The following is a 26,029-nucleotide window of genomic DNA, read 5'->3' as shown; positions in this document are numbered from 1 at the left end:
GCACGAAGTTTGTTCTCAATGTCGACGAAGGTCACGGTCGGTTCAGCCTTGGTATAGACCTTGAAAGCCTGGGGCTGTTAGTCACTGAATATCTATATTTTTCAGGGCACTCACCTCGCGGAAGTCGTCTAGGTCACGCTCAGCGTCAGCTTTCTTCAACGCAGCCCAGGCTTCCTGGGGAGTCTTATCAGCGACGTCATTTAAGTCGAACTGACGGTTGTTGGTGCATTCCATCGTGCGGTGACCTATAGAATGTTAGCCTTGAAGAAAGTGTATAAGCAAGAGTGTGGCCAATCGCGTACCTTCCTGACGGCAATTCTTGCAAATGTCGGGTGGACGCTGCGGACATTCAAAGGCAGGATGCCCTTCTTGAGAGCAAAGTCGACAAGTGCCCTTGAAGACACGAGGCTGAGGGCAGTCAGCCTTGTTATGACCTTCTTCGCCGCAGTTGAAACAAGCACCACCACCCTTACGAGGCTCGGGGCACTCGCGGGCAAAGTGGCCTGGCTGACCACAGCTGCGTCATAGAAATATGAGTTAGAATGGAATCCGACAGGTGGAAGTGGAATAGGAATTAATATAACTACTTACTTGCGGCAGGTGTCAACATGGGGTTCATAAGCGTCATCTTGGTGTCCATGAGCATCGTCGTCATGAAGCTCCTTCAGAGGTGCAAAAGCCTTTGATGGACCTGGGGCCTCCCAGCCGTTGCTGGCACCGGCCCACTGGCCACCAGCAGGAGCTGGTGTGTCCCAGTCAGACATTTTGGATGGCTAGTCTTGATGAGAGCAGCTGGCCAGGATGGAGATGTTAGCAGATGAGAGATGAGGCTGCAAAGAAGAGATCAAGCTGCCTGTGCAAGACAGAGGGAGATATGAGGTTGTCTGGGGAAGAAAGAGGGGAAGGAGGGAGAGAAGGAAGAGGCAGTAAACAGCAATGTGAGGAAAGCGCGCGGGGCACAACACAGCTCGCTGATCTGGATCAACCTTAAGGTACTCGACTTACCAGAAGGCCAACTCCGTATCTCTTCAACTCGCGTCTGATCTGACGACTGACTAACAGATGAGATGTCCAGTTCAGCCCCTCGGCCTGGTGCAGGAGAGGAGGGAAGATGCAGGTCTACCGGGACAGGGTGAGAAAAAAATTGAGCTGTTGCCCAGGATGTAAAGAATCACCTGGTCGACTAGGGTGTGGGTGGTGCAAACGGCCTGCAAACAGAACTCCTCGGGGCAATGTATGTGGGTGGGAGCATCAGCCACCGCGCTGCCAGATGCCCATGTAGAGTTAACACATTATGAAACAATTGAGCGTGCAAAGATCAGCGTAGTCTAGAATCTATCCGGCCATTGTTCCTTACAAGGCATCTCACCGCGTCCAGGCATCAATTGATATCATTACCAATCCTGTCCACGAACTAAACTCTGGAACAAATCAATATCATATATCATATCTATCTCAGTCACCCCTCGTAATCTCCAAAACACTCCTCGTCTTCTCATCCCTCTCCCTCAAATCCCTCTCCTGAAGCACCCCATATGCCCCCTCAACCTGCTCACCCAGCGCCTTCCTCCAAGCCGCCTCCTTACCATCCTCACCATCCCTGAGCTCTGGCGTCCCAGCATCGTCCCAACAAGCCTGCACCGTCTCCCCAATCTTATCCAAAAACCCACTCAATCCTTTCTCCCCACCACCAGCATGATAACTCCAAAACGGGCCCTTGACAGCCCAACGCGGCCCCATACTCTCCTCCACAATCCGATCAACCTCCTCAGCCGTGACAACACCTTGGTTAACTAAATGAATTGCTTCACGGAACAATGCAAACGAGAGCCTGTTAGCAACAAACCCCGTGATTTCTTCCTTCAATATCACGGGGTTTCGGTTGAGTGTCCTCCAGTACGACACCGTCTTGTCGATGTATGCCTTCGAGGCATGCTGGTCTGGTGGGACAATCTCGAGCACGGGCATTATGTGTGGTGGATTGAACGGGTGTACGATTAACAGCCGGTATGGCGCTTGCATGTTCGCGCCTTGGATGGAGGCTGGGATGCCGGATGTGCTGGACCAGAAGAGGGCTGAGGGGGAAGCAGCGGCTTCGATCTGTGGCCAGAGGGACTGTTTGAAGGAGACATTTTCAGGCCCTTGCTCTTGCACGACATCGGCGCTTTCGACAGCGGATACCAGAGATGAGGAGAGTACGAGGCGGTTTGAGGCCCGTAGTGATGATAGACTGGGGGAAGTTGCGTTGAGGTAGCCTGGGAGACATTAACATATGCAGTTAAGTAAATGCATAGATTGATGGCAGTATTGCATACTTACCTGGTAGTGTGCTTTCGATGTATTCGTTGAGATCAGGTCGGGGATCATAGATGATGACTTTAATATTCTTGCTCGGATGCGATAGATGTAGCGCCGCGAACGAGAGGCCGATTGTGCCGGATCCAATCACCGCAATACACAGATTGTAGCCGTCAGCCATTCTATTTGATAATTATATACAATATTTCGAAGGGTGAGTTAGTTATTGATCAACTGGGCGAGGTTTGTTGGTGGCAGGTCCTTCTCGCAACTCCAACCTATGTTCGCTACATTCCCCACACTAACATTTGAATTCTCCCCGCATGGATTATCGACCATTTCTCTAGATTCAATTATCTACTAGATGACAGTCTACGGGTAAAATATACACTCTTTTCAAGTCCTTCAATTCAAAGGTAAGTAAAATATGGGTTCACATGAATGGTAATCAATCCTATACATCAAGAATGTAAGCCAAGCTATGGGGTATCAAAAGAAAGCCTACACTACTCTTTCTCTCTTTTCTTCTCATCAATTCTAATTCCTACCGCGTCTCCTGCCTAGTAATCTAGTCTTCAACCCTAAATTACTCGGTTCTAACCAATGCCGCATATCGGTTATGTAGCACGCGACTAGGCGAATTTACGGTGGATAACCTCGGGGTCCTCGTGCCATTCGTCTGCACTAACCCACATCTAGAATAAATAAGTATATGGTTTCCATCAAGAAGATATTCTCGACTCACCTTCCGGAATGTACTCAAGCCAGCGAGTATACCACCGCCAATCCACGTAGTGTATTTCCGTTCAGCAGGCGCCGAAATCCGGATTTTCATGTCCTCCACTGCCAGTTTTTTTAACTCACGCATGAGTCGATCGGGGAAGTTCTTGCATAGCGTTGTGCCGCCGGAAAGAACGATGTTCAGGTATAGTGCTTTTCGCAGATCGAGGTCAGTCCGTGTGATGGCGTCTTGCACGATCTGATGGACGCCGGGGTATTCAAGGCCGATAATCTCCGGGTCGAATAGGATCTCTGGGGCACGGTAGCGCTCTTGGCCGATCTGATCACTGTCAGTCATGTTCCCAAATTTCAGTGCCGTAACTCATACCTTGATCTTGTGTCCGTCTGGAAGAACGTAGTCGATTGTTTTCGACTCCGACTTGTGGTAGCTATTAATCCAGTCTTTCTCCTCCTTCTTCGGATCCAGCGAGACGTAGCACACTTTCTCCTTGATCATCCGCACAACCTCCTTCTCGGCACTGGTATGCAGCACATGGCCATTCTTCCTTAACAACAACTGCATCTGCTCCGTGACATCACGCCCAGCGACGTCAATTCGCCTAATACTATTCGGCACCGCAAACCCCTCATACACCGGCACCGCATGCGACACGCCATCCCCCGAATCCAGCACCACACCCGTCGTCCGGCCCGATGCATACAGCGACAGCACCGCCTGGATAGACGTATACAGGGCCGGAATATTAAACGTCTCGAACATGATCTGCGCCGCAATATCCCTATTCTTGCGCGGATTTAGCGGTGGCTCCGTCAGCAGTACGGGGTGTTCTTCGGGCAGTGTTTTCAGTTCGCTTTCGTACACATGGTGCCATATTTTCTCCATATCGTCCCAGTCCGTGACGATGCCGTGTTCGAGGGGGTATCGTATCTTCAACAAGCCGCGCAATTCTTGTGCTTTTCGTCCTACGAATACATCCCCTTCTAACCCTCCGGCCATCACCCGTGGGTGCTTCGGTCGTCCGACGAAGGATGGGAAGTAGCATGATGGGATCTCCTCGCCGGCGAATCCGGCGCGAATTGTCCCGCTGCCGTTGTCGATGACGATGGGTACGTTGTGTAAGCTTGCTTCTGCCATGGTGAATTATAATTCAATGTGGATGCTGTTCAAAACAATGGAGACGGAGCGCGGGCGGACGTGTCAAACACGAAAAGCCGCCGCCAACGATCAACGAGCGCCGGGAGTAGCCAAAATTCGAATTCGATGTAGATCTAGAATTGAAAGAGAGAATTTAATGTTATTCGAAAGACATGAACGATGCGACGTAACGGTGGAATTCACGAGAGCGAGTGTATCTGCGGCGAAGTTGTCCCCCTGTCGGAATTCCACTGAAGACTAAACACAAAGAGCTTGGGCCAACCAGAGCGCTAGCTCAGATCCACTCCATATCTTACATATGTATACAACTGTCAATCGTCAAATTATCGAATTATTGAAGATTATATTACATATTCATATTATCATAATAGCATTATAATATGCCAATAGTAGTACAATAACGCCAAGAAACAACGTAGCGGCGAATAGAGCCACTGATTGACCATAAGTAGAATTCCTATCAAAACCATCAATCCACAAACCCCATTTCATCCTCCATAACTCCAGCCAGTCCTCTCTTATACTTCGTCTCGCCGCTATTAACGGGTGGCCAACTGCGGGCAGCACGGCGAAGATCCTCCGCTTTCTCAACCGACTGCGCGAGATTGCTAGTCCTGTTAGCTGGCTCTCTTGAATCGCGGACTCTTTATCACTCACTCTAATCTACCTGTTACAGCCCATCCGTTCTTCTCGATTTCTCGCGCAAGCTCTTCTTGGTGGTTATCCTGAAGTGCCGGGTTTGGCACGACGACTAGAGGAACACCGATCCTGAGCGCCTCCATTATAGATCCCGATCCTGCAATTCATATCAGAACTGTAATCTTGGGAGATGTAATTTCAATGGAAGCGTACCTGCATGACTAAGTATCATTCCTTCTAAAGAATCCAGCTTGTCGTCCGATTTCGTCAAGCGCATTTCCCGCAGCAGCCCATCTTGCTTGAAGCCAAACCCTTGGATATCAAGGCCACACCGCTCTGGGCTGCCGGGGGCATGCTTTTTAGTAAATTTGTCAAAAACGGCCCGGCCTTCTTTGCCATATTGGATCACAAGCGTAGTATATTCGTGCTGTTGCAGAGCTTCGAGAAAAGATTTATTTAAGACATTCGAAAGGAGCACGTCAAATGGGGCGGTGGCTCCGATGGTCACGAAGCACACCTTGCGAGGTCTGCGGCTCATCTTGACTAGTTTGAGTATTTATGTTGCAATGATGTGATGCTAATTGAGTGCTGCAGTCTTCGGCGGCTAGCAATATGGACGTTATATCGATGTCAAATATATCAGTGTAGCTATACTCAACAGATTCTAACAAGAGCGTGAAGATGGAAGGAAGGTTCGAAGTATATATGATGAATGTCATGGGGCGCACGTGATTTGATACCACGGACACGTCTAAATTATCGTTGTTGCCATGTCATCGAAGGAGATGAAACCGACGAATTTGAAGTCATTTGACTTTTAATAAAGCAAAATTTTAATAATTGAAGCATATTTCCGCTAATTTGACTGTTTTACCAATGTCTGCAGCATCTTAACTGGGAACATTGACATGCTGTAACACTAGCCTTTTACGGTTAGCGTGTGATGGCCGAAATAATTATCGATCGGCCGGATGTGAAGCATACACCACCAACCTTTTAAGGTCAGCAACCACCCACAATGGCCGGCACAACAAGGGCGCTGAGTCGGGCAGCTCTCGCACTCTCCCGACGACCAGCCGCCAGCCGATCACAACTCGTCAAAACCCAACCCTCACCAATTGCGCTCCAGCAAACCCGCTTCTTCTCTCCATCCCCATTCAGTCACCTCCCCAAAGACCGCAAACCCACCGCCGACAATGCAACCAAGGACCTCCCCCCAGAAGACATCGGGGAACTCCCGTCCTACTCCGTCGACAACTTCACCAAGGCGGAAAAAACCATGTACGAGCTAATGTCTCCCGAAGAACGCGCGCTCTTTGACGCCGAAAACAAACGGTTTGTGGAAATGTGGAACGATCCTGAGCAGCGAAAGGAAGATTTGAAAATGGTCGACGAGGGCGTTAGAGCTGTCGAAAAAGATCCCCTTCGGTTCGAGGAACAGAAGACTCAGCGTGGGTTCTGGGCAAATGAGGAAGATGATGAGTTTTCGCTTGTGGAAGACGGGGATGATGTTTTCCATGACGATGAGATTACTTCCATGGCCCATGCGGAGTTGGAGTTGCATCGGGAGGTTAGAGAGTATGCGCGAATTGCGGCGTGGGATATGCCATTGTTAAGCAGTACGTTCGACATATGTTCAAGCGTGGGGTAGGGTACTGACAAAGTGACAGAGCTTGCAAAACCCTTTGAGCTGCCCAAGGAGAATCAGATTCTGCGTTTCCGCTACACAACGTATCTAGGTGAACAGCATCCGGCCGAGCACAAGGTGGTAGTGGAGCTTAGCTCCAAGGATTTGGTTCCCAAGCACCTGAGCGAGGCGCAGCGGCAGACGTTTCTCAAGCTCGTCGGGACGCGGTACAACCCGGACACGGATATCGTGCACATGTCGTGCGAGAAGTTCTCAGCTCGTGCACAAAACAAACGCTATCTCGGCGATACTATCAAGAGCCTGATCAAAGAGGCCAAGGAGGGCGACTCGTTCGCAGACGTGCCACTGGACCTGCGACACCACAAACCAAAGACCAGAATCACGTTTCCGGAGTCATGGAAAATGACCGAGGCGCGTCAGCAGCAGTTGGCTGCGGACCGGCAGAGCCGATTAGGTGCGGAGAGAGAACGGAATAATATTATTGATGGTAAGGAAGCAGTGCTATATGCCATCCGTACGTTGCCATCTTTGAGCCAGATTCCGCATCTCAAAGGTACAGATGATAAAGCTACGCTGAAGGAGACTGTTTCGCGAGGGAAGGGGGTGCCGAGAAACAGACGTGTGGTTTAGATTCGTGTATCATTCTTGTACAATACCAGTCCTTTTCACAGCAAATCATTTCATAGCCATAAATGTCTACATATTTACTGACAGTCTCCTCTTAGAAAGATTTAAACAGGTATGATTTGAAGTATAGATTAACCAGAGCATAATAAAGCCTCGATAACATCGGATTGAAAACTGATAGGATTCGTCCAACAACATCATTATAAAATTTTTTTCAAACGTTTCAACATTTCATCGTCATCGTCATCGTCATCATTATCATTCAGTCATTCTGCGAAGAGATAAAAAAAGGAACAAAATCGCCGACGAGTAAACGCTATTCATCGCGATATAGAATGAAATAAACAAGAAATCTAGCAAAAAAGATGCGTCGGGAATAGAGTCCTTATTCGGACGGCTTGTGAACCAAGGAGACGCCAAAGAACAAAAAATGAAAAAAGATGAAGAAGTGAAGAAGGGAAGGAAAAGAAGAGAGGAAATATCATCTCAGTTTCCAGACAGCCAGCAAGCCGATCTAGAAGTAGAAAGGGCAGCGCCAGTTCATGACGGGAACAGGTACAGGCTCTGGGATGATATTTCCGTTTCGATCTTCGGCAAAGGAGAACGGAACAAGCTCGCTGATGCTGCGATGCTCAGGCTCGGCGTCAAGAGTGGCGAGAACCTCATTGAGCTTGTCGAGGGTATCGTCGACGGCATCCATATCAGCCTTGGTGTAACTTTTCACGGTTTGGCTCGAAGCCGACCACGAGCTTCCTCCCGATGAGCTTTTCGGAGAACATGAGCTACTGGACGTGATGGAGAGAGAAAGGGTTGAAACGGGAGAAACGGGAGAAACGGGAGAAACGGGAGACATACTATAATCATTGTTAGGACGCGGGGAGTCAAATAGACGACGAGAGCGAGCGGGTGGCTGGGTTGGAGTTGCAGGTAGCTCGTACTTATTTATATAGGTTCCTCCCGTCCTCTCGTGCTCAATGACCCGACCGAACTCCGGGCTGGTGGTGGTGGTGGTGGTGGTGGTGGTGGGTGTGGAATCGATCGTGGTCGTAAAGGCCTTTTGATCGTTGTCATCATCACGACTCATAACCAAGGGGTCGCCTGCATAGAAAGGGTCGGGGTGCGCCTTGTGACGATACACCACTTCGGTACTCACATTGGAATGCATATTGAATGCAGGCGGCGCCAGGGCCAGCGCTGCATCACCTTGGTATTCGATGGCCTTGGGCGGGGTGTTCGACTTGCGCCAGTTCTTGACGAAGGTAGGGCGTGATCCCGAGCGCAGACTTGCGACGTTATGCTTCTCGCGATACCATAGAGGGATGTCGCTCAGGCCGATGGACTGAAGCGTTTCCAGGTCCTTCGGCATTATGTGCTTAAAACGACAGCCTAGAGAATGTTAGATGAGACAGCAAACTGGGTGATGATTGTACGTACCTTGTTGTTCAAAGTCGCACTCGCCACGACGGATCCAGTAGGAACAGTATATTTTCTCCTGTTTACTGGGGCTTGCCTTTAAGTACAGTTGTGATTAGTAGTCAGGATACTGATGAAGTAGGTGGACTCACCTTCTTCTCAGAAACACGATTCTTCCCCTTCCCAGCGTCACCCCCAGTGAACGGGGTAATGGCGAACGAATCATCAGTCACTTCTGTGATGCCAACACGGTCGTTTAAGCTCTCGACAATGTAAAAGGCGCCGCGAGAAGGCATGGTGCCCAGGCTGGTCATGCCGCGAGTTTCAGCGGGGTTCATGTTGCGAGGCACTCCGCGAACGGTGAGGTCGCTGGGCAATTCATCGAGAGCCACGAGAGGAGTGATGGTGCCCTCCTCGCGGACAATGAAGAATTGAGGGCGGATGTCAGACATGATGATTGAGGTTGTCAGGAATGGGTTGTGTGGTAGAGGGAGATACGAAGGCGGGCGAGATGCAGAGAAAGGATGCAGAGGAAGAATATAGACGAGGGATATGAGACTGCGGGATTTTGAGCTAGATACAGCGTCTTTCACAGGTCTATAGACTTATAGACTCAGTAAAGCTGAGACAGTCAAGATATTGATGGTCAACTGTAAAAGCTTGGAATTGGAATTGAATTGGAATGTGAAGGTGTGGAACGGCCAAAACTGCGTAGAAGATCTTTGACGGATGATGAAGCACGAAGAAGAAAGGGGGGAAGAGAAGAGATGGTAGAAGGGGACAAAAATGGCAGGAAATATAGACTAAGGGCAGTAATTGACGGGAATAGCCTCATAAGATGAGGAAAGGGTGTCCTCCTGCCAGCCTCCAGAGCGGGGCCTGAAGCGCACACAGTCTGGTAATAGGTGTGAAGGCGGAGGGCAAACAGGGTAATATAGAAAAATAGGAAGAGAGACTTATGAAGACAAAGAAGCAATCAGCTGGCAGTTCAGAAGGATGCACCATGGTGTGTAGTACTGTGTCCTGAGGGCGAGATGATTGGCGCGCAGAGGACGGCTTCCTGATTAAGAAGCGGTGTCAATGGCGAAGACCAGCCACCCTGATACAATATACCAGGACAACATAATTGAGGTATTTGTACAGGAATCAATGGCTGGCTGTTCTTTGTCTATTCAATCAACGCCAAGCAAGCATGTTACAGAGGACATTGTGACGGCAGTATCCGGCGGAAAGGCAAACAGGACCAAATTGCAGAAGAGAGTGGGACTGACCTCGAGTGTGCATGTGGTATATAGAATAGAATAGGCCTCCTCCCTCAATACCTGAGGCTCGGCCTATCAATTGATCTTAGTGATAATACAATAGAAAAGAAGACTAGAGGCTGGCTGTGAATATATAAACTTTCCCTCAAAAGGTACAACTATTAAATCCACCAGCTTCTTCTGCTAATTCATGCCTTTGAAGTGATATTGCCTACAAAAACGCAACCGAAATGAAATTGTACGCAGTCTTCTTTAGAAACCTTGACTGAGATGAGCCTGGCATTATTCTTCCTTGAGTAACTACCATATACGTACCAATTTGAACTCGACACAGGAAGACTCCAATCTAAACCACCATCAAATTCCAAGACAGTGGCGTATATACTTATAGAATCCAGCGAGATTGAATTAAACTTAACGCCAAGCCCTGCCATCAGCCTTAAAATTGTCATTGTTAGGGCTACAGGCCGAATTAGGAAGATTTCCCGTAGGACAAACTACAGCCACACTCCACCCGGGCATTTTACGTTTTACATTTTATTCTTAGTACGCACTCAACCCTAGCCCGGCGTATCGCGTGGGGACCAAGGGGGCTGGGCCTGGTATTTGAAGCCGAACTTTTCTGTCTGCCTAGATTGGTGATGGGTTGGCTATTGTCATCCCGGACACCGCCAGCAGCCCGCCAAGGAATGATTTATTACGTCAAACCAGCCATCCACACGGTCCTATTATTCATTACGCACTGGAATGTAATGCTATTATGGTGGGAACGATATGAATTGTCTAGTGGAAACACACACAGCTTATTCGAAGTTAACTGGTGCGAAAATTGATTGTTCCAGGCCTGATAAACGAAACTATACGATACCCCCTAATAAAGAAAAGGTCGCCTACAAACACATGCCATGTAGAAATGAAGTCTTCTCCTATTAGTTAACTCCAATGCACCTGGGTGTCATTATAAATGAGTCTTTAAAACGCCTGTTCATATCATGCAAAAGGAAAAAGCTGATGAAGTTAATGCACGCTAAAAGTTTCGACATGTTGACAGAATTTAGCGTCAAGGTAACGTGACTAGCAAACTGATCGCGCCACAGTTGGTCTGAATGGATAATATCATCGAGAAGGAGAGATATGTGACACCTAGGTGGCTGGGGGAGGGTTCCGATTCTGATTCTGCACAGGAGGCTGGGGAGATTGCTGGTACACAGTGGGAACGGGTTGATAAAGGCTATTCTGATACGGCGGTCTTGGAATACCAGACAGAGCCCTGGTGGACGGTATAGACGAAATAGTCGATGGAAGTGGGCCTATTCCAAACTGTATGAACGAGCTCGGAGTAATCCTAGCCGATGGTTGTGGTGGTGCCAGATACTGGTAAGGAGGTCGATTAATGGTATAAGATGGAGGTTGTGGCGCAGAAGAGGATGAATTAGGCAAGCGTCCGGCTGCAGCAGTTTCGGCCTTTTTCCGCCGACTAACGAGATCGCCCTTGACCATGTACAGATAGTGGCGGGCTTGGTCTACGAGGGCTTTCGGTTCGGTGCTTTGCTTGAGGGCTTGGAGTAGTACCAGGATCTGTTCTTCCGAATTTAGATGTGGACAGGTGCGCTGGTAGCCGATGTGTGCGAGTCCGCAGAGGCCGCAGTGTTCAACGCCAGCTAGTTTGAGAGGGCAGTAGCCCACAGGATGCATTGCACCGCACGCGATACATGGAAGCAGACGCTCTGTGTAACGCGACGATGCACCGTCGAGATTTCCATCCAACGAGCTGGGTTTAGTGGGATCCACGCGTTTAAATGGACGACCTAATAGATTAGTTATGTGATAAATTTATGTATGAGGAAAGTAGGGGTCTACCTTTAACCTTCTTCACCTGAGTAAACTCTTCCGGATCAGTATCTTCGCTTTCATCTCCCTTGCTCTTGAACTCCGCGTCACTATCAGCCTGCTGTGTCTTGGATCGTTTGGACTTGGCCGGTGGGCTTTGCTCCTTGTTGTCATGAGCAGTGTAATCCACCGCAGTTCGCTTCCGTTTGCCTCGACCCAATGCCTGCGCATTGGCAAGAGCCTCCTCGTCCGCAGCCTTCTGGCGTTCAGCGAGAATCTTCTCCCACAGATTATTATTCGGCGGCGTTGAGGCCTCCGAATTACTCAGTCGATCTTCCAACGCTCCGTTTTCATTCGCCCATACGCGAGCGAAACTGAATTGTGATTCGGCAGAAGCATCGTTGCCCACTTTAGTGTCTTCAGCTTGGCTACGATCGAGCAGTTTCTCGACAGATTCCGAATCGAAGTGAATATCGCCCGTGTTGTCGTCGTCGAACACAGCCTCGGCGCCATGGCGAAGAATTGATTCTAGATCGACCCCTTCGTCGTCTTCGGCGTCCATTCGTTCAATCAGAACGTGATCCAAGACTAGTTTCTTTTTGCCTATCTGCATGATTTTCTCCTCTGCGCTCCCACGTGTCATGATTTGAAAGACAAGCACCTTTTTCTGCTGACCAATGCGGTGAGCGCGAGAAAGTGCCTGTATGTCTTGGTGCGGGTTGAAGTCCGGATCTAAGATTATGACAGTATCTGCGGTAGCCAAGTTGATTCCTACACCACCAGATCTCGTCGACAGAAGAAATGCAAAGTATTCCGAATTTGGTTCGTTGAATGCGTCGATGTGTTTCTGCTTTTCGTGGGCTCCCATGGAACCGTCCAAACGGAGATAGAGGAGACCCAATCCATCAAGGAAATCTTCGACGACATCTAGATTGTCCAAAAACTGACTGAAGAGAAGCACACGATGACCTCGCTCTTTTAACTTTGGTAGCATGTGCTCGAGAAGCTGCAGTTTCCCTGAAGCTTCAACAAGATTTCTATGCGAAAGAGTCGGGTCGGATGTGCGCTCTTCAATTTGCCTGCTGTACACAAACGGATGGCACAGACATTTTCGTAGTTGCATCAAGATATTGCTCAGACTGTGACGCTCATTTTGCTTGCTGGCCTGTTCTTGATTGCTCTGGAATATCGACTTGATCAGTTTGCTATTCTTGGCAAGAATCGATTTGTAAAGCTTCTTCTGAACAACAGACATGGACACTGGAACGATGATCTGTGCCATGGGCGGTAGGAACGTAAGAACCTGTGCTTTTGTACGACGAAGGAAAAACGGACGAATCAGGTCATGCAATTCAGGAACATTTTCCTTCGTCAATGTCTCATATTCTTCCTCAAGAGCCTTTGCGTTTCTGGTTGGATCGCAGAACTGAATGAGATTGAATAACTCTCGCGTGCTATTCTGCAGCGGCGTTCCCGTAAGAAGCACCTTGAATGGGAAGTTGATTCGAGAGAGCGAATCATACAGTTGGTTCTTATCGTTCTTCAACCTCTGGCCTTCATCGACAATAAGACCAGCCCATGGTATACCTGCCAATACCCTCCGAGCCTTGTCATCCGTCATCGATTCATAGGATGTCACGACAATATGAGCTCTCAAATCACGAGCGTTTTCGGGGAACATTTCGAAATCGTGGGCAATTCGACGCGCGACAGCGCTTCCGTAGTACGTGACGACTCGCAAAGTTGGTGTCCATTTCTTGACTTCTCTCCGCCAATTTGGACACGTGGAGTTCGGGACGACGACGAGGAAAGGCCAGCAGCGGTGATCTTCGATCAATGTGGCGAGGAAGGAGATTATTTGGATTGTCTTTCCGAGACCCATTTCGTCTGCAAGAATGGCATTCTGTTGTTTATACCACATGTAATAGAGCCAATTGAGTCCGTCTAGTTGATAGTCCATTATCTTGCCACCAACCACACAATTCGGCTGGGCTTTTTTGACGAGCGTTGATTGGAAGTCTTGTTCACGGACAGTGGCAAGGTGCTGTTTCAGAGCTGGATTCTTGGGAACCCGTACATAGTCTTTCAACACCCAGTCTTCATAGGCTGCTCTGAAGTCTTCCCAGCACTCTCCATCATTTGGTGAGGGTACCGTTTCCCAGACAGCGTCTTCATAGAGTAAACCTTTGTACTTGACATAGGCTTCTTTGACGTCTTTTACCCTAGCCATGTCGATCTCCATCGAATGTGTACTGACGATATTGGTATATTTGACATCAAGAACAATGTCGATTCTTAAGAAATCTTCCGGAATAGCATCTTCCATGGTCATTTGGGGTCTGGTACCTTTGGGAGATTTGAAAAACGCCTTTCGCATTAGAGGTGATGCAACACCCCAAACCCAAGAGCCCTCCATCCATGTCGTGCGGTAGTAAGAAGTCCGTTTCCATTTAATCAGATACTCTTTGTCATTCTCTTCCAAAACATCAACCGAAAATCCCGGCGTGTAGCTGTCAGCATCAACAGGTCTCCAGGCAATCAGAGCCTCGATTTCCTCGGGCGCAGTGATACAAGTGTAGCACCTCCACCTTCGCGAATACTGTTTAAAGCGCGTGTTGGCAATTGCCGATTCAGATGGATCGGCATCTGCATCCACAATCTCAACATCATCCGCTTTTAGATCAGGTTTCGGCTGAAGATGGTGGAAATGGAAAGCCCGAGTACACTCAATGCAACGGAATAGAATATTATCGACATTATCCAGGAGCGATGGCTCGACTTTGGTGATTGGGTCCAGTCCTTCGTTATTTTCACGCTGCTGTTGTTCTTGGCGAGGATTGAGGCGCTCTCGGAATGGTCGCGAAGCTAGACCTTCTTCTTTACACGAGAAGCAATGACCTAGATGGGGGGCAGTGGAATCTTTCTTTTGAGCAACCCCAATACAGCGACGGCATTGTAAGACAAATTGATCATGACCGACTTTTGAGACGAGGTGCTCTCGCTGCGCCCGGGGGCCCAAGCAGGTTTTGTGATACGCATATGTGCATCCTTGACAGAAAACGAGGGGACCTTTCTCCCGATCATCTCCATGCCCTGAGCAAGTATCGCAGATTTGGCGGTGGCGAAGTCTGAACGGATCATCAGATGGCAATTTATAGAACCTCTCCTTGGCGCCGAAAAACTTCTTCTCCGTTTCGGCCGGCTCGTTTTCGGAAATGTCGTCTTCGAGCCGCTCTCTGAGGTTTCTTCTGTTCGATATCTTCGTCCTAGTCGAGAATCGCACACCGCGACGGGGTTGAGGCTCATCGCTCTCACTCTCTGATTGCCCATAGCGAAGTCTCGCCGAAATCCGTCTAGTAGATTGTCTTGTCGAGCGACGCCGTTTCGAAGACGACGACGAACGACTGAGATCGTCACTAGAGCTGAGGCCAGACCAGAAAGTTGACATCTTATTCTGGTGCGACTTGACCTGTCGTTTAGATCGTCGTTTGACAAGCTGATCATCAGAGTTGTCTTCATCATCTTCTTCGTCCTCATCGGAGATATCAAATCGCTTAGTTGACGCAGGCGGACGACCACGACGACGTCTTTTGGAGGGACCAGCTACAATAATATCATCATCCTCTTCCTCTGACGAAGATGTGCCGTCTAAGTGGACGGCAGATTGGTATTTGCGCATCTGATCTGATGTCTTTTCCTTAGGGGGGGCGTATTTTTCAAAACGTTGCAAAGTTTTAGTACCGTTATCCAAAGTCTTCAATTTAGAAAGTGGCACCTAAGCAGAAAACATGATTAGAAGGATAAAGGAAGTAAGAATATCCAAAACCCACCCATTCCTTTTCCAAACTCAGAAGCTCCACCATATAAAGAGTCCTCCCGTTGACTTGCCGCTGTTTCAAAACATTCTTAGCCGTTGAATGACCAGGCAGAAAATCAAAGTCAACGTCAGACGGTGGGGGTGGGACGACAACTGCAGCAGTTCTCCGTCCTGGAAATGGAGAGGCAGATGTGATAGCAGTTGGTTTGGCGGGCGAAGTGGCGGTCACATGGCGCGTTCGCAAAATCCGATTATGGGATGACAGTACGCTTTGTATAGCCGGCTCGATTCCTCCGCCAGAGACGGAGGAGAACTGCTGTAGGAGATCCGCGACCAATTCATCAGCATCGTCTGAAGTAGGCGAAAAGCATCTATCAGACACCATCTTTCCTACAAGCTCAGGAGAGGCGGAAAAGGCTCGCTACATAAATTCTAACCATATAAAATGAATAGCAAAAGAACCGAAGTGAATTGAATAAAACAAACAAGCAACGCCAACAAATAAACCCGAGCATGTATGGGAGATAAATGCGATGCCTCGTCGTAGACACGATACGCGCTTCGCCCGGCCCGCCGTTGATCCGGATTCCTTATCTTATCATGTTATTATCGTTTTTTTTTCGGTGATTGATTCCGCCCCTGCTGCACCTGCACATTTATTCCATCCCCATACGACCGATTCGATCGGTCATCGATCAGATAAGATGATTGCATACAGGCAACGGTCTTTACAAATATGTGAAAACCTGACTGGAGGGTTAGGGGTGATCGCACCCCGAACTACGATCCGCTATGCATCGTTAACTTCCGCGATTGAACGCGGGAAACGGAAATCTGAAAGATTCGAAACATCGCGAGAAGGGAATAGACGCTCTCGTTATGGAGATAAAGATTTTAGTAAATCTTCATCGGGTGGTGACTCGCGGAGACCGAGAGTATACGAATCGTCACGAGAAGGAAATCGACGCTCTCGGTATGAAGGAGGAGAAGATGAAGATCACACGAGACATTCATTCAACGACAAGAAAGCAGCTCGACTCCACAAATACTCGCGTCCCCGTAGCACAGGAGGGTTTCTGAGCGGCTTCACACAACTACGCGATACCCAGGGCCCTGTGCAATTCGACGAAGACGAATTCATTAGAACGGGCAAAGTCCAACAAATCAAGAAACTCGCCTACCCATCAACCCCCATTAGCAAAGAACCCAAGAAACCTATCTCGGGACTGGGCCGCCCAGCAACGAATGAGCCACGTTGGATGGGCCGGTCTGGAGAATACACAGTCAGCAAGAGGAAAGTCGGCAAAGACCACATCCCAAGCTCTGGCGTTCCGGAACGAGTGAAAGAGCACGTCAAAGTTCCCAGCGCTATTCCATATACCACGCCAGCCTCGGAATTCCTCTACGGCACATCCTCCGTCGAAGCTGCTCTGCGCTGCACGCGTCGCCAAATCCATAAATTATACATCTACCAACGGCCCGATGAAGACCTGACCCCTGAAAAAGTCACCATGCGCAAGATGGCGCTGGCGCGGGGTATCACCGTGAAAATGGCGTTTGCGGAATGGGACAGGATATTGGATAGAATGAGTGGCGGGAGGCCACATAATGGCTGCGTGTTGGAGGTATCGCCACTGCCACAGTTACCAGTCGTCTGTCTCGACGCGGCGCCGGCACCAGCCGAAAATCATTTCAATGTCAGCCTCGGCAGGCAATCGCAGGAAGAAGCCTCTCTGAACGGGTCGAGCGGGCAGGTCTCGCGTGTATCCCGATTTGACGAGAGTGCAAAATCCCGCTTTCCATTCCTCCTCTTCATAGACGGGATCCTTGACCCTGGGAATCTAGGCGCGATTATCCGGTCAGCGTACTACCTCGGCGTCGACGCAATCGTCCTCGCCGGCCGCAATTCTGCGCCCATGTCGCCGGTGACAATCAAAGCGAGCGCTGGGGCTGCCGAGAATATGGCGATATTGAAAACCACCAATGAGCACGATTTCATTCGCCTGTCGCGGCAGAATGGCTGGCGGTTTTTGGCTGCGGATTCGCCAGATAATGTCGCTCAGGACGCGGGGCGGATGCTCGTGGTGGATAGGGCTGCAGGGAGTAATACGCCGGATTTGCTCATGCAGGCGCCGACGGTGTTGATGTTGGGCAATGAGGGGACGGGCTTGTTGCCGCGGATCAAGGCGCAGGCTGATGGGTTGATATCGATACCGGGTGCACGGTTCCGTCCGGATTTGGGGATTAGTGATGCAGCGCGGGTGGACAGTTTGAATGTCAGTGTGGCGGCAGCGTTGTTGATGGAGATGTTGATGCGGGCGCCGTTGCAAGTCACTGATCTCCCAGTACAGGACGTACAAGAAGTACCAGGGGCGGTTGAAGCTTCATCGGAGACTGAAACCGAAAAGCCGTCGAATTCTTTCGAATTTAATTAGTTTGGTGCTTTACTGTATTATATTCCCGTGTATATCACCTTTTTACTGTAGTTATAGAAGCATCATAATCTCATTATCAGTTATCAAGTCTGTCTCTTTAAGAACCATTGCCACCGCCTATTCTCTAAACCCAGGGAACATCAACCCCTATCTGCCTCTAGAGACTATTCATCAAGCTGTCTTCAAGGGGTGACAAGTTCGTCTAGATAGCTATGAAGAAGTTACATCAGGGTCTGGCTTCTGGACCGCACCAAATTGGGTGTTTCCGACATCAAAGATCTGTGAAGCAATTAGTACAGTGTCAACATGAAAATATATATAGACCCACCGCATAGACGCCTTTGAGGAAAGTGTCGCCCAAAATGTCAAAGGGATTGTTGCCACGCGACTGTATACCTCCGAAAGAATTGCCATTACCAGCATCAGCGAACGCCAGAGCGGACTTGTGCACTGCAAATTGGGTATTGCCGACAGCGAATGTAACTGTAGGAAGCTTATCGGCAGTTGTGTTGGTTGGGAAGATATAACCCTGCTGGTTGCTATCGTACTTGGAGTTGGGAATAGCATCGTAGATAGCCTTGACAGTGTCGTCATCGACCAAGGCCAGAGTGGTACCGGTGTCAGCAATGGCAGTATTTCCTGAACGGTTGATAGTCTTGCCATTCACAGTGGCCGAAGTGGAATCAAAGGTCCAGAAACCTTGGCTGTTGTCGACGGGAGCATAGCTGATCTTATTGCCGGTAGCACTGACGGTGTCCTGATCAATGTAACCAAAGGTATAGAAAGAATTGTCGCCTTTTTCAGCAGCTGCACCGAGATGAGCAGTAAACAACTGAGCGTTCTGGGGAATCAGGTTGTCGGCTATCAGGTTCTCCACTGGGGTCTTGACTTGGTTGGGCTTGGCTGTGTTGATGCTGCCAAAAGCCAAGCCAAGAAGACCATCTCCAGTTCCCTGTTGGAACTCGGTTGACAAAGTGCTTGCAACTTCGATAGCCTGGTTCTTGATATCTAGATTACCGAGACTGAGCACATCTGTACCGACATCACCAGATGCAGACGAGCCGTCTCCATAGGAGATCTGCCAGGTCTCGCCTGATGTGGCCTTCCAAGTACTCGACTTGGAAGGGTCGAAAATAGAGTGGCTTGACCCAGACGACTTGGTACCAGATGGCAATTCAGTCGACCAAACCTAAAACCTGGCATCAGACGCTACATTATCAGAAAGCAGGGTGTATCCGAGACATACCCATAGATCAGCAGAGCCAGAATCAAAGTCCAACTTGAAAGTCTGGGCAGGAGTCCCGATGCTCACTTGGGCCAGATACTCGGTGTCATTCTGGACATCCTCTGAAGGAACATCACCGGTCTGGTCGCCTGTCTTCTTCTGCAAGATGCGCTTAACGTGGGCACGGCCTCCGACAGGAGGCTGGCCCTGGGCCGTGAATTTACCCTGCTGAGTAACGCGGGTGGCATGGAAGAATGGCCCAGGCAGGGTAGGGTCAAATCTGTACTTGCGAAGCAAATGCACATACGACTTGCGGCCGTTGCGCTGGTACTTGGGGTTGAGGACGAGTTTAAGCTTGGTAGCCATCGAGAGCGCTTGACGATGCTAGTTCGGTAAGTGGATAAGGATATGGATATGAATCAGTGATGAGAAAGGGTGTGAGGGAGTGATGAAGAGAAGAAAACAAGAAGAGAGAAGGGAGCATTGGGGGCTGGCGGGCTATGTACGGAAGGTGCTTGCTAACTACCTGCCTTAATCAGTAGTCACCTCCCTAGGCAGTCAGGGCAGTCTCGCGATGGGCTCACTTGAGCAAGCAAGCACGCAGCTGTCGTCACCCATAGCGGACGATGAAACACCACTATCACCACTACTACCACCAGGCAGAGGACAAGTAGTCCAAGCGCAGTGGGCGACGACGTCAGATGCAGCCAATGGCGCCGGCAATCCCATAATTAGCATCTACACACCAATATATGGGCTGCGCCACAAGATCAGATTCCAGCCTACGCTTACCACAGAGAGAGTACAACGACATCGGTCAGCCTACACCATCAGCAGAGCCACTCGGCGCCTTCCGTACAGGTACCCAATCATCAACAGAAGATACCGTGCCCGCTCGGACTCTTTTGCCACGCGCGGGGGTCGTTTTCGGTCATTATTTGATATTATTGGCCCAGGATAAGGTGATTACGTTGGACCCTCAAACACCAGGAAATTGGGATTTTATGATTAATGGGGATAAAAACACAATATATCCACGCCCTGGCTGACTATGCCTTTTAATTGGTTATAAAATTATACTTGATAATTTATTGGAGCTAAAGTTTAATAATACGTATAAGTAAATTAATCATCCATAATTGGTAAAACATCATACCATTTGAAAACTTATTATATTGCAAGAATAGACTGGGAAAAGATGTAGATGTATTGTATCCCGTCTGTTATTAGCACAGACTATCTGATTGATTAGACGTTATCAGTAAAGAATAGTCAATATTAGGCGTAATATTTATTTGTATCTTAAACGTTTCACGAAAACGAAGATAATACACAATAACCACTGATCTGGCTGAGTCTCGTCTCTAACGCCGGTCCAACGAGCCACCAAGTCCAACCAAAATCCCATAAAGAGGTAACAAAACGAGGGTAACAAATTTCAAGTACCAGATCTAACAAACCAACCAACCAACCAACCGTTTTACTTCTTTCTGCTCTTGGATTTGGTAGTCGCCGATGAGACACTTGTCGCCCTGGACGGGTTGGTAGACGCGCCTTTACTGCTAGTCTTGACGGTTTTGAGTTTTTTGTTCTACAAGCGTTGTTAGCGAGATAGTCTAGAGAAATAGAGAGAAAAACTTACCACTGCCCCGCCCTTGGACTTCTTCTTGGCTGGTGCATCCTCGTCTTCTTCATCACCATCCTCGTCAGCACGATCCCGTCCACGACCCTTGCTAGTCTCCCCATTGGCCTTGGAGTCCGGTTCAAATTCGCGGGCAATAGTGTTGAGAAGCGTGGTGCAGCGACGGCTGAGTTCGACGGGTGTGCGGCTCAAGAAGAACCAGTCAAATCGGAATAGAGGGCTTTCCCGGATTTCCTCCCGCATCTTCTCGAAGAGTTGGATGCCTTCGCTGTCTTCCTCCTTGCCGAGCTTATCAAGCATGACCAATAAGAATCGGTCTTCCTCTTCTGAGTAGACTTTCTTGTTGGTCGTGGACACCGTGTAGTTGATCTTTAATTGCTGGAGTGGCACGCGATACATGTCTAGCTTTTTCTTCAGCATCTTGCGTTGATGCGTGTTCTTTCGCAGCTTTTCTTCTCCTTGCTCAATGACACGAATGTACTTGGCATAGTCACTAATCTCGTCATAGCGTTCCCAAAAGACTTTGGCATATTCCTTGATTTCCGGAGGTGTCTTGCTATCAATTTCCGTGGCAATTCCATCGTAATCAGTCCGGCCAAACTTGGCAGAACCATTGACGAATTGCTGGAAGTCACGACGGTTCCATTGTGAAAAGCCCATTTCAGAAAGTCGATTTTTCTCGGCCTGCTCTTCCTCAGTCAACGGAACCGCGCTGTCAATTTCTTGTTGTTCTAGATCTCGGTTGGCTTCGCGTTCGCTCAAATCGTCCTCGTTGCCTTCAGCAAGTTGAGCTTTGTAGTTGATCTCTTTATGAAAATAAGCTGTTTCCTTCTCCTGCAATTCATGCAGACGAGGTGGGAAGAACTGCCAATCGTGAATCGCGACTTGCTTCGGAGCACGTGGCACCTTTGGCTTTGTCTCGGCGGTACGACCACCTGTAGCAAGAGCTTGTCTATAGTATTTGTCAATCGAATAGAACTGTTCCTTTCGTTCTCGCTTCGCTGGATTGATCCAGCTGATTCCAATATCCTTTTTACGGTTCGTAAAATCCTCGCCATTCCATTGATACGCATTATCTGACGTGAACTTTTGTAGATCGTCGATACCAAGCTTTTCATACTTCTTGTTGAGCTCCGCAGTACGTTCCTCGCCCTTGCGCAGAATCGCGTCAATATCATCATCCGTCACCCCGCCTCCCAAAGTGCCCCCTTGGTTCTTGAAGACATCGGCTGCTCCATGTTGAATCATGCCCAACAATTCATCTTTAGAAGCCGCATTCTTGGTTTGCTGCTGTGCACGGCCTTGTTGAATGACAAGCTGATCAAGTCGTAGTTTCTGTGCCGCTCGTTCGAGAACCTTCTCTTCAATCGCATTCTCCGTGATAAACCGGAAAACGATCACTTGTTTCTTCTGTCCAATACGGTGAGCGCGGTCCATCGCCTGCAGATCGGCTTGCGGGTTCCAATCGCTATCGAACAGCACGACAATGTCAGCCGTTGTAAGATTGATACCCAACCCACCAGCACGAGTGGTCAGCAAGAAGATGAACTTGTCAGAACCCTCCTTGTTGTAATCATCAATAGCCGCAATTCGGTCTTCATGTGCAGTCGAACCGTCGATACGGCAGTAATTGTGTTCCCGGAAAACACAATAATCTTCTAGAATATCAAGCACACGACTCATTTGCGAGAAGATGAGCACACGACTTCCTTGTTCCTTCATACGAGTCAATATTTTGTCCAAAACGATCATTTTGCCTGCATTGTCGACAAGATGCTCGTCAGTCGTATAGGGAGGTCCAGGCTCTGCGCCTTCGAACAGATAAGGGTGGTTACAACATTTGCGAAGTTGCATCACAATGTTCAAGAGTCGTGTCTTCGACTCCCGCTTGCCAGCAGCGCCATTGACAGCGTCAATGTCTTTTTCCAGAATTTTTTGGTACCATTTTACTTGCATCTCGGACATGCCAACGTACAAGTTCACTTCTTTCTTTGGCAACAGACTCTTCTCGACATCACTTTTAACTCGACGCAACAAAAACGGCCGCAGAACGCGGTGCAACTGCTGGATAACGGTGTCTTGGTCTGAATCCTGGCTAGAGAACCATTGGTCGAATGCTTCTGAGTCGCCAAACACGTCGGGTAGCAAGAAGTTGAGTAGGGCCCAGAGTTCGTGCAGGTTGTTTTGAAGGGGGGTTCCAGTGATCAACAGACGGTTTCGTGAGCTGAATAGACGGATAATTTGTGCAAGAGAAGATTCCTCGTTCTTGATACGGTGGGCCTCATCGATGATAATATACTCCCAAGGAAACTTCTTCAGATGCGATTTCTCGCGTAGAATCATCTCGTAACTGGTAATGCAAACATCGAAATCCCCCGTTTCTAAACGGTCAGAGATAAGTTTGTGGCGATCTTCCTTCTTTCCCTGCAGCACCATCACGTTGACTTCAGGAGTCCATTTCTCAAATTCTCTCTTCCAATTGTCCAGCGTGGATTTTGGCACCGCAACTAGATGTGGGCGAGTGATGTCGCAAACGTGTCGCAAATACCCTAGGAATGCGATGGTCTGAAGAGTTTTCCCAAGACCCATTTCGTCTGCAAGAATTCCTGAGATACCATTTTCGTGGAGCGATACCAGCCAATTCAGACCTGCCACCTGGTAGTCACGCATCTCTCCCTGAATGAAAGAGGGCGATTCGCGGAAAATCGTGGATGTCTCTCCACCCCTCTTTTCATCATTCAAAAGTTCGGCGTCTTCTTCCTTTTCGGTTCGTCGCCTTTTGGTCCCACTAGCACCTCCTTTGCGCGCGGTGCCTTTGGCTTTTGAAGACTCATCTGAATTCTGTCGGTCGATCTCTGCTAGAATCTCCTTGATGCGGGGATTTGGGTTAGTCTCGATGAAATGACGAAACAAATCAGTAAGTCCTAGTAGATAACGAAATCGTCTGATCGAGTCGTCCTCCTACAGAATCGTACCCATGTTAGTTTTGAAGTGCGCTAACTGATTCTGCAATACTGACCTTGGACTCATCTAGCCGACCGTGTTGCTTCTTGAGAATCTTCTTCAATTGGGACTCTTCTGGTCTCCTCTTGCGTCCATCGAGGTGGGATACATCGCCCGCGACGCTGCTTGCTGTTGTATTAGGGTTGGTGTCCGAGTCCTAGAAAACATTAGACCTTGTTGTTGATGTGAAGCTCGAGTATTTGTAACGGGAATCTCGTACTGTGTAATCCGGGGTATCTTGATAATCCTGAATTGAGGCGCGTTAGTGATGGCCTATTTCAATATCGAAGATTGTACCGCAACATACCACCATAGGATAGTCGGCCTCATCAACGGAAATGCGGGCGACAGAGTCATCGTTACCATCGGTCATCGGTGTATCGGCCTGTGACGAAGCTTCCGAGTCTGGTAGATTACGCGAAGGCGCCATCCTGAACGTTTGCACCCCAATGCAATGGGATGTATGACCTCACACCTATAATAGATATCACGCAGCTGCAGAATCGACGCGGCACCGCAAATTGTGATGGAACAATGGTTGCCGATGCTTTCTGCTGCAGTTGAGATGGTCGATGGGGGCACACGTCGATGAAGGTAGGCAGAGGCTGGTGAGAGGAAGAACCGGCGTCATCAAAAAGGCCGCGCAGGGTTTAAGGGAATTTAATCGTCGCGTGGATGACGCGCGGTGATTGGCCGGAAATGATGATTCAGCAAGGCTATCCGGAACATCATTTGGCCGCAATCCCAAATAAGGACAAGCGTGTTTTCCGGGTACCTTTCGGGTGCTGCCTGAGGCTGCGGCCGCGGCGCTCACGTGGCGGGCGATCGTGCCGCCGGACTAACGTTGTTGCGGGCGATAATATTAATGATTAATCTTGATGGCTCAGTGTGTGTGCTGTTGGCTGGTCATCTGATAGTCGACAACACATCCATCTGTCCTGGCGGTTCTTAACTAGCCCACTCTGTTGCTCCAACAGGTACAGAGGCTGTGTATACATTATACATTGTTTGAGGACACCTTTTCCCCTTTTCTTTTGTTATCAGCGCAGCCAATATATTTGATACGTCAAAAGAGTCAGCTTCACCGAAAGCACGGGCCGCTCAAGGCCCCTCGAGTGACTACCTCAACTAAACTGCAGCCCTAAATATCCCTTGGATACACTTGCGTTTTCACAATGGACTCGATGAGATCACTCAACAAATCTCTTCCAAGCTCGACGGCATATTCTCAACCCCCGGAGCAGCTCTTACAGGCTTTCAGATCTGCCGCGCTCTCGGTCACCAACTTATATAAGAGTGCTGTGACCGACGTAGCCCAAGCGAAACAATCAGGCTACCAAGAGGCCATCGAAGATTTATTACATTTTTTGGATCGAGAAAACCTGGGATTAGGAGATGGCGAAGGCTGGAAGGTGCGGCAATGGGCCACAGAACGAGTTGATGGAACACCCGCCAATGAGAGTGACGATGATGACAAGCCCATGAGAAGCTCTTCACCATCGATGAACCGAAAAGACCGACACGATAAAACCCACAAACGGCAAGGATCCATCTCTTCATCGACACGTACTGATCCTCCTACCGAGCAACAACAACAACCTCCAACGAATTACGAACAACCTACAGTAATTCCATCAGGAGACTCGACTGCATTTACCAGAACACCTGTATTCACATTCTCTTCCGGACCACCATTTCCTGCCGTCTCCCAAGATACAGACACGGAAACGGCTGATAATGTATCGATGGAGTCAGGATCATCAGGAGAAACGACAGGTGTAGGGCTGTCAGTCCTGCCACGAAATGCTTGGGCCGCTAACCGTCACAATGCCCCGCGACGATCCTCAACAAGAGAATCCGGCACATCATTTAGCGCCAAGCGGAAGCACCAGTTCCCGGATTTCTTTGATATTTCTAGTATTCATGGACGTGACATGTTTGGAGGCGGTAAACGGGGACGATTTGCATGAGGCCATTGTATCCATTTGCACGAAGGAATGATAACATGCATGACACTGATACCCGAGAGAGGAAAAAGGTTTCGCGAGCATTTATTGAGGAGTCTTTCGGCATTGGTCGTTTCATGAGCGCCGTCGTCGCCTTATCCGATTCTTAGACTAGAAATTTATATATATCTCACAAGGATATTCTCATATGCAGCCATAATTTTGTCATGAAAACGATTGAGCCTACTTGCATCTTGATTAATAGAAGCATAATTTAGTAATTTGCTCTAGTAACAATTAATATTTGAGCCATCCAGGCAGATAGGTCAATGCGAAGGCGATTATTT

At 48.9% G+C, this 26,029-nt stretch overlaps 10 protein-coding genes across 10 annotated transcripts; 3 read left to right on the top strand and 7 right to left on the bottom strand.

Annotated features, from left to right (window-relative positions):
- Window positions 1-1,455: 1,455 nt before the first annotated feature.
- On the bottom strand, window positions 1,456-2,479 carry BGW36DRAFT_356069 (putative 3-hydroxyacyl-CoA dehyrogenase; the record flags this gene model as incomplete). The annotated part of the gene is made up of 2 exons (XM_046213719.1): window positions 1,456-2,255; window positions 2,320-2,479. The coding sequence occupies 2 exons, from the start codon at window positions 2,477-2,479 to the stop codon at window positions 1,456-1,458; spliced, it is 960 nt and encodes a 319-aa protein (XP_046075301.1).
- Window positions 2,480-2,930: 451 nt separating this feature from the next.
- Window positions 2,931-4,174, bottom strand: BGW36DRAFT_394698 (actin-related protein ArpA; the record flags this gene model as incomplete). The annotated part of the gene is made up of 3 exons (XM_046217945.1): window positions 2,931-2,993; window positions 3,044-3,358; window positions 3,407-4,174. The coding sequence occupies 3 exons, from the start codon at window positions 4,172-4,174 to the stop codon at window positions 2,931-2,933; spliced, it is 1,146 nt and encodes a 381-aa protein (XP_046075300.1).
- Window positions 4,175-4,664: 490 nt separating this feature from the next.
- BGW36DRAFT_424219 (family 28 putative glycosyltransferase) lies at window positions 4,665-5,372 on the bottom strand (the record flags this gene model as incomplete). Its single annotated transcript, XM_046219934.1, has 3 exons — window positions 4,665-4,803; window positions 4,853-4,991; window positions 5,048-5,372. 3 exons carry the CDS (start codon window positions 5,370-5,372, stop codon window positions 4,665-4,667), a joined length of 603 nt encoding a protein of 200 aa, XP_046075299.1.
- Window positions 5,373-5,828: 456 nt separating this feature from the next.
- Window positions 5,829-7,219, top strand: BGW36DRAFT_371848 (mitochondrial ribosomal subunit protein-domain-containing protein). The gene is made up of 2 exons (XM_046215413.1): window positions 5,829-6,453; window positions 6,505-7,219. The coding sequence occupies exons 1-2, from the start codon at window positions 5,853-5,855 to the stop codon at window positions 7,110-7,112; spliced, it is 1,209 nt and encodes a 402-aa protein (XP_046075298.1). The 5' UTR covers window positions 5,829-5,852; the 3' UTR covers window positions 7,113-7,219.
- A 1,142-nt stretch (window positions 7,220-8,361) lies between these two features.
- On the bottom strand, window positions 8,362-9,106 carry BGW36DRAFT_371845 (uncharacterized protein). Its single transcript, XM_046215412.1, has one exon. The coding sequence runs from the start codon at window positions 8,972-8,974 to the stop codon at window positions 8,645-8,647; it is 330 nt and encodes a 109-aa protein (XP_046075297.1). The 5' UTR covers window positions 8,975-9,106; the 3' UTR covers window positions 8,362-8,644.
- A 1,443-nt stretch (window positions 9,107-10,549) lies between these two features.
- On the bottom strand, window positions 10,550-15,966 carry BGW36DRAFT_336226 (PHD/FYVE-zinc-finger like domain-containing protein). Its single transcript, XM_046212961.1, has 3 exons — window positions 15,445-15,966; window positions 11,645-15,389; window positions 10,550-11,592 (listed from the first exon to the last, which is right to left on the bottom strand). Exons 1-3 carry the CDS (start codon window positions 15,814-15,816, stop codon window positions 10,928-10,930), a joined length of 4,782 nt encoding a protein of 1,593 aa, XP_046075296.1. The 5' UTR covers window positions 15,817-15,966; the 3' UTR covers window positions 10,550-10,927.
- A 169-nt stretch (window positions 15,967-16,135) lies between these two features.
- BGW36DRAFT_424215 (Alpha/beta knot methyltransferase) lies at window positions 16,136-17,866 on the top strand (the record flags this gene model as incomplete). Its single annotated transcript, XM_046219933.1, has 1 exon — window positions 16,136-17,866. One exon carries the CDS (start codon window positions 16,136-16,138, stop codon window positions 17,864-17,866), a length of 1,731 nt encoding a protein of 576 aa, XP_046075295.1.
- Window positions 17,867-18,076: 210 nt separating this feature from the next.
- Window positions 18,077-19,457, bottom strand: BGW36DRAFT_424214 (putative aspartic endopeptidase; the record flags this gene model as incomplete). Its single annotated transcript, XM_046219932.1, has 3 exons — window positions 18,077-18,145; window positions 18,195-19,055; window positions 19,113-19,457. The coding sequence occupies 3 exons, from the start codon at window positions 19,455-19,457 to the stop codon at window positions 18,077-18,079; spliced, it is 1,275 nt and encodes a 424-aa protein (XP_046075294.1).
- An 833-nt stretch (window positions 19,458-20,290) lies between these two features.
- BGW36DRAFT_371839 (putative SNF2 family helicase/ATPase) lies at window positions 20,291-24,369 on the bottom strand. Its single transcript, XM_046215411.1, has 5 exons — window positions 24,044-24,369; window positions 23,957-23,983; window positions 23,753-23,893; window positions 20,734-23,694; window positions 20,291-20,682 (listed from the first exon to the last, which is right to left on the bottom strand). The coding sequence occupies exons 1-5, from the start codon at window positions 24,164-24,166 to the stop codon at window positions 20,572-20,574; spliced, it is 3,363 nt and encodes a 1,120-aa protein (XP_046075293.1). The 5' UTR covers window positions 24,167-24,369; the 3' UTR covers window positions 20,291-20,571.
- A 235-nt stretch (window positions 24,370-24,604) lies between these two features.
- Window positions 24,605-26,007, top strand: BGW36DRAFT_371837 (uncharacterized protein). The gene has a single exon (XM_046215410.1). The coding sequence runs from the start codon at window positions 24,912-24,914 to the stop codon at window positions 25,704-25,706; it is 795 nt and encodes a 264-aa protein (XP_046075292.1). The 5' UTR covers window positions 24,605-24,911; the 3' UTR covers window positions 25,707-26,007.
- Window positions 26,008-26,029: the final 22 nt, after the last annotated feature.

Source organism: Talaromyces proteolyticus (assembly GCF_021365285.1).
Source record: "Talaromyces proteolyticus strain PMI_201 chromosome Unknown BGW36scaffold_3, whole genome shotgun sequence".
In the NCBI taxonomy this organism is placed as follows: domain Eukaryota; kingdom Fungi; phylum Ascomycota; class Eurotiomycetes; order Eurotiales; family Trichocomaceae; genus Talaromyces; species Talaromyces proteolyticus.
Note: the sequence above shows the minus strand (reverse complement) of the source record. Positions and strands in the feature narration are given on the sequence as shown.

Bases quoted from the DNA above. Each gene is read 5' to 3' on its own strand.
- BGW36DRAFT_371848 (XM_046215413.1), top strand. From the start codon at position 5,853: ATGGCCGGCACAACAAGGGCGCTGAGTCGGGCAGCTCTCGCACTCTCC. The intron at 6,454-6,504 runs GTACGTTCGACA...ACAAAGTGACAG, and splicing joins GGATATGCCATTGTTAAGCA to AGCTTGCAAAACCCTTTGAG.
- BGW36DRAFT_371845 (XM_046215412.1), bottom strand. From the start codon at position 8,974: ATGTCTGACATCCGCCCTCAATTCTTCATTGTCCGCGAGGAGGGCACC.
- BGW36DRAFT_336226 (XM_046212961.1), bottom strand. From the start codon at position 15,816: ATGGTGTCTGATAGATGCTTTTCGCCTACTTCAGACGATGCTGATGAA. The intron at 15,390-15,444 runs GTGGGTTTTGGA...TTTTCTGCTTAG, and splicing joins TGAGTTTGGAAAAGGAATGG to GTGCCACTTTCTAAATTGAA. The intron at 11,593-11,644 runs GTAGACCCCTAC...CTAATCTATTAG, and splicing joins TCAGGTGAAGAAGGTTAAAG to GTCGTCCATTTAAACGCGTG.
- BGW36DRAFT_371839 (XM_046215411.1), bottom strand. From the start codon at position 24,166: ATGGCGCCTTCGCGTAATCTACCAGACTCGGAAGCTTCGTCACAGGCC. The intron at 23,695-23,752 runs GTCAGTATTGCA...ACGATTCTGTAG, and splicing joins GTCGGCTAGATGAGTCCAAG to GAGGACGACTCGATCAGACG. The intron at 20,683-20,733 runs GTAAGTTTTTCT...CAACGCTTGTAG, and splicing joins AGTCCAAGGGCGGGGCAGTG to AACAAAAAACTCAAAACCGT.
- BGW36DRAFT_371837 (XM_046215410.1), top strand. From the start codon at position 24,912: ATGGACTCGATGAGATCACTCAACAAATCTCTTCCAAGCTCGACGGCA.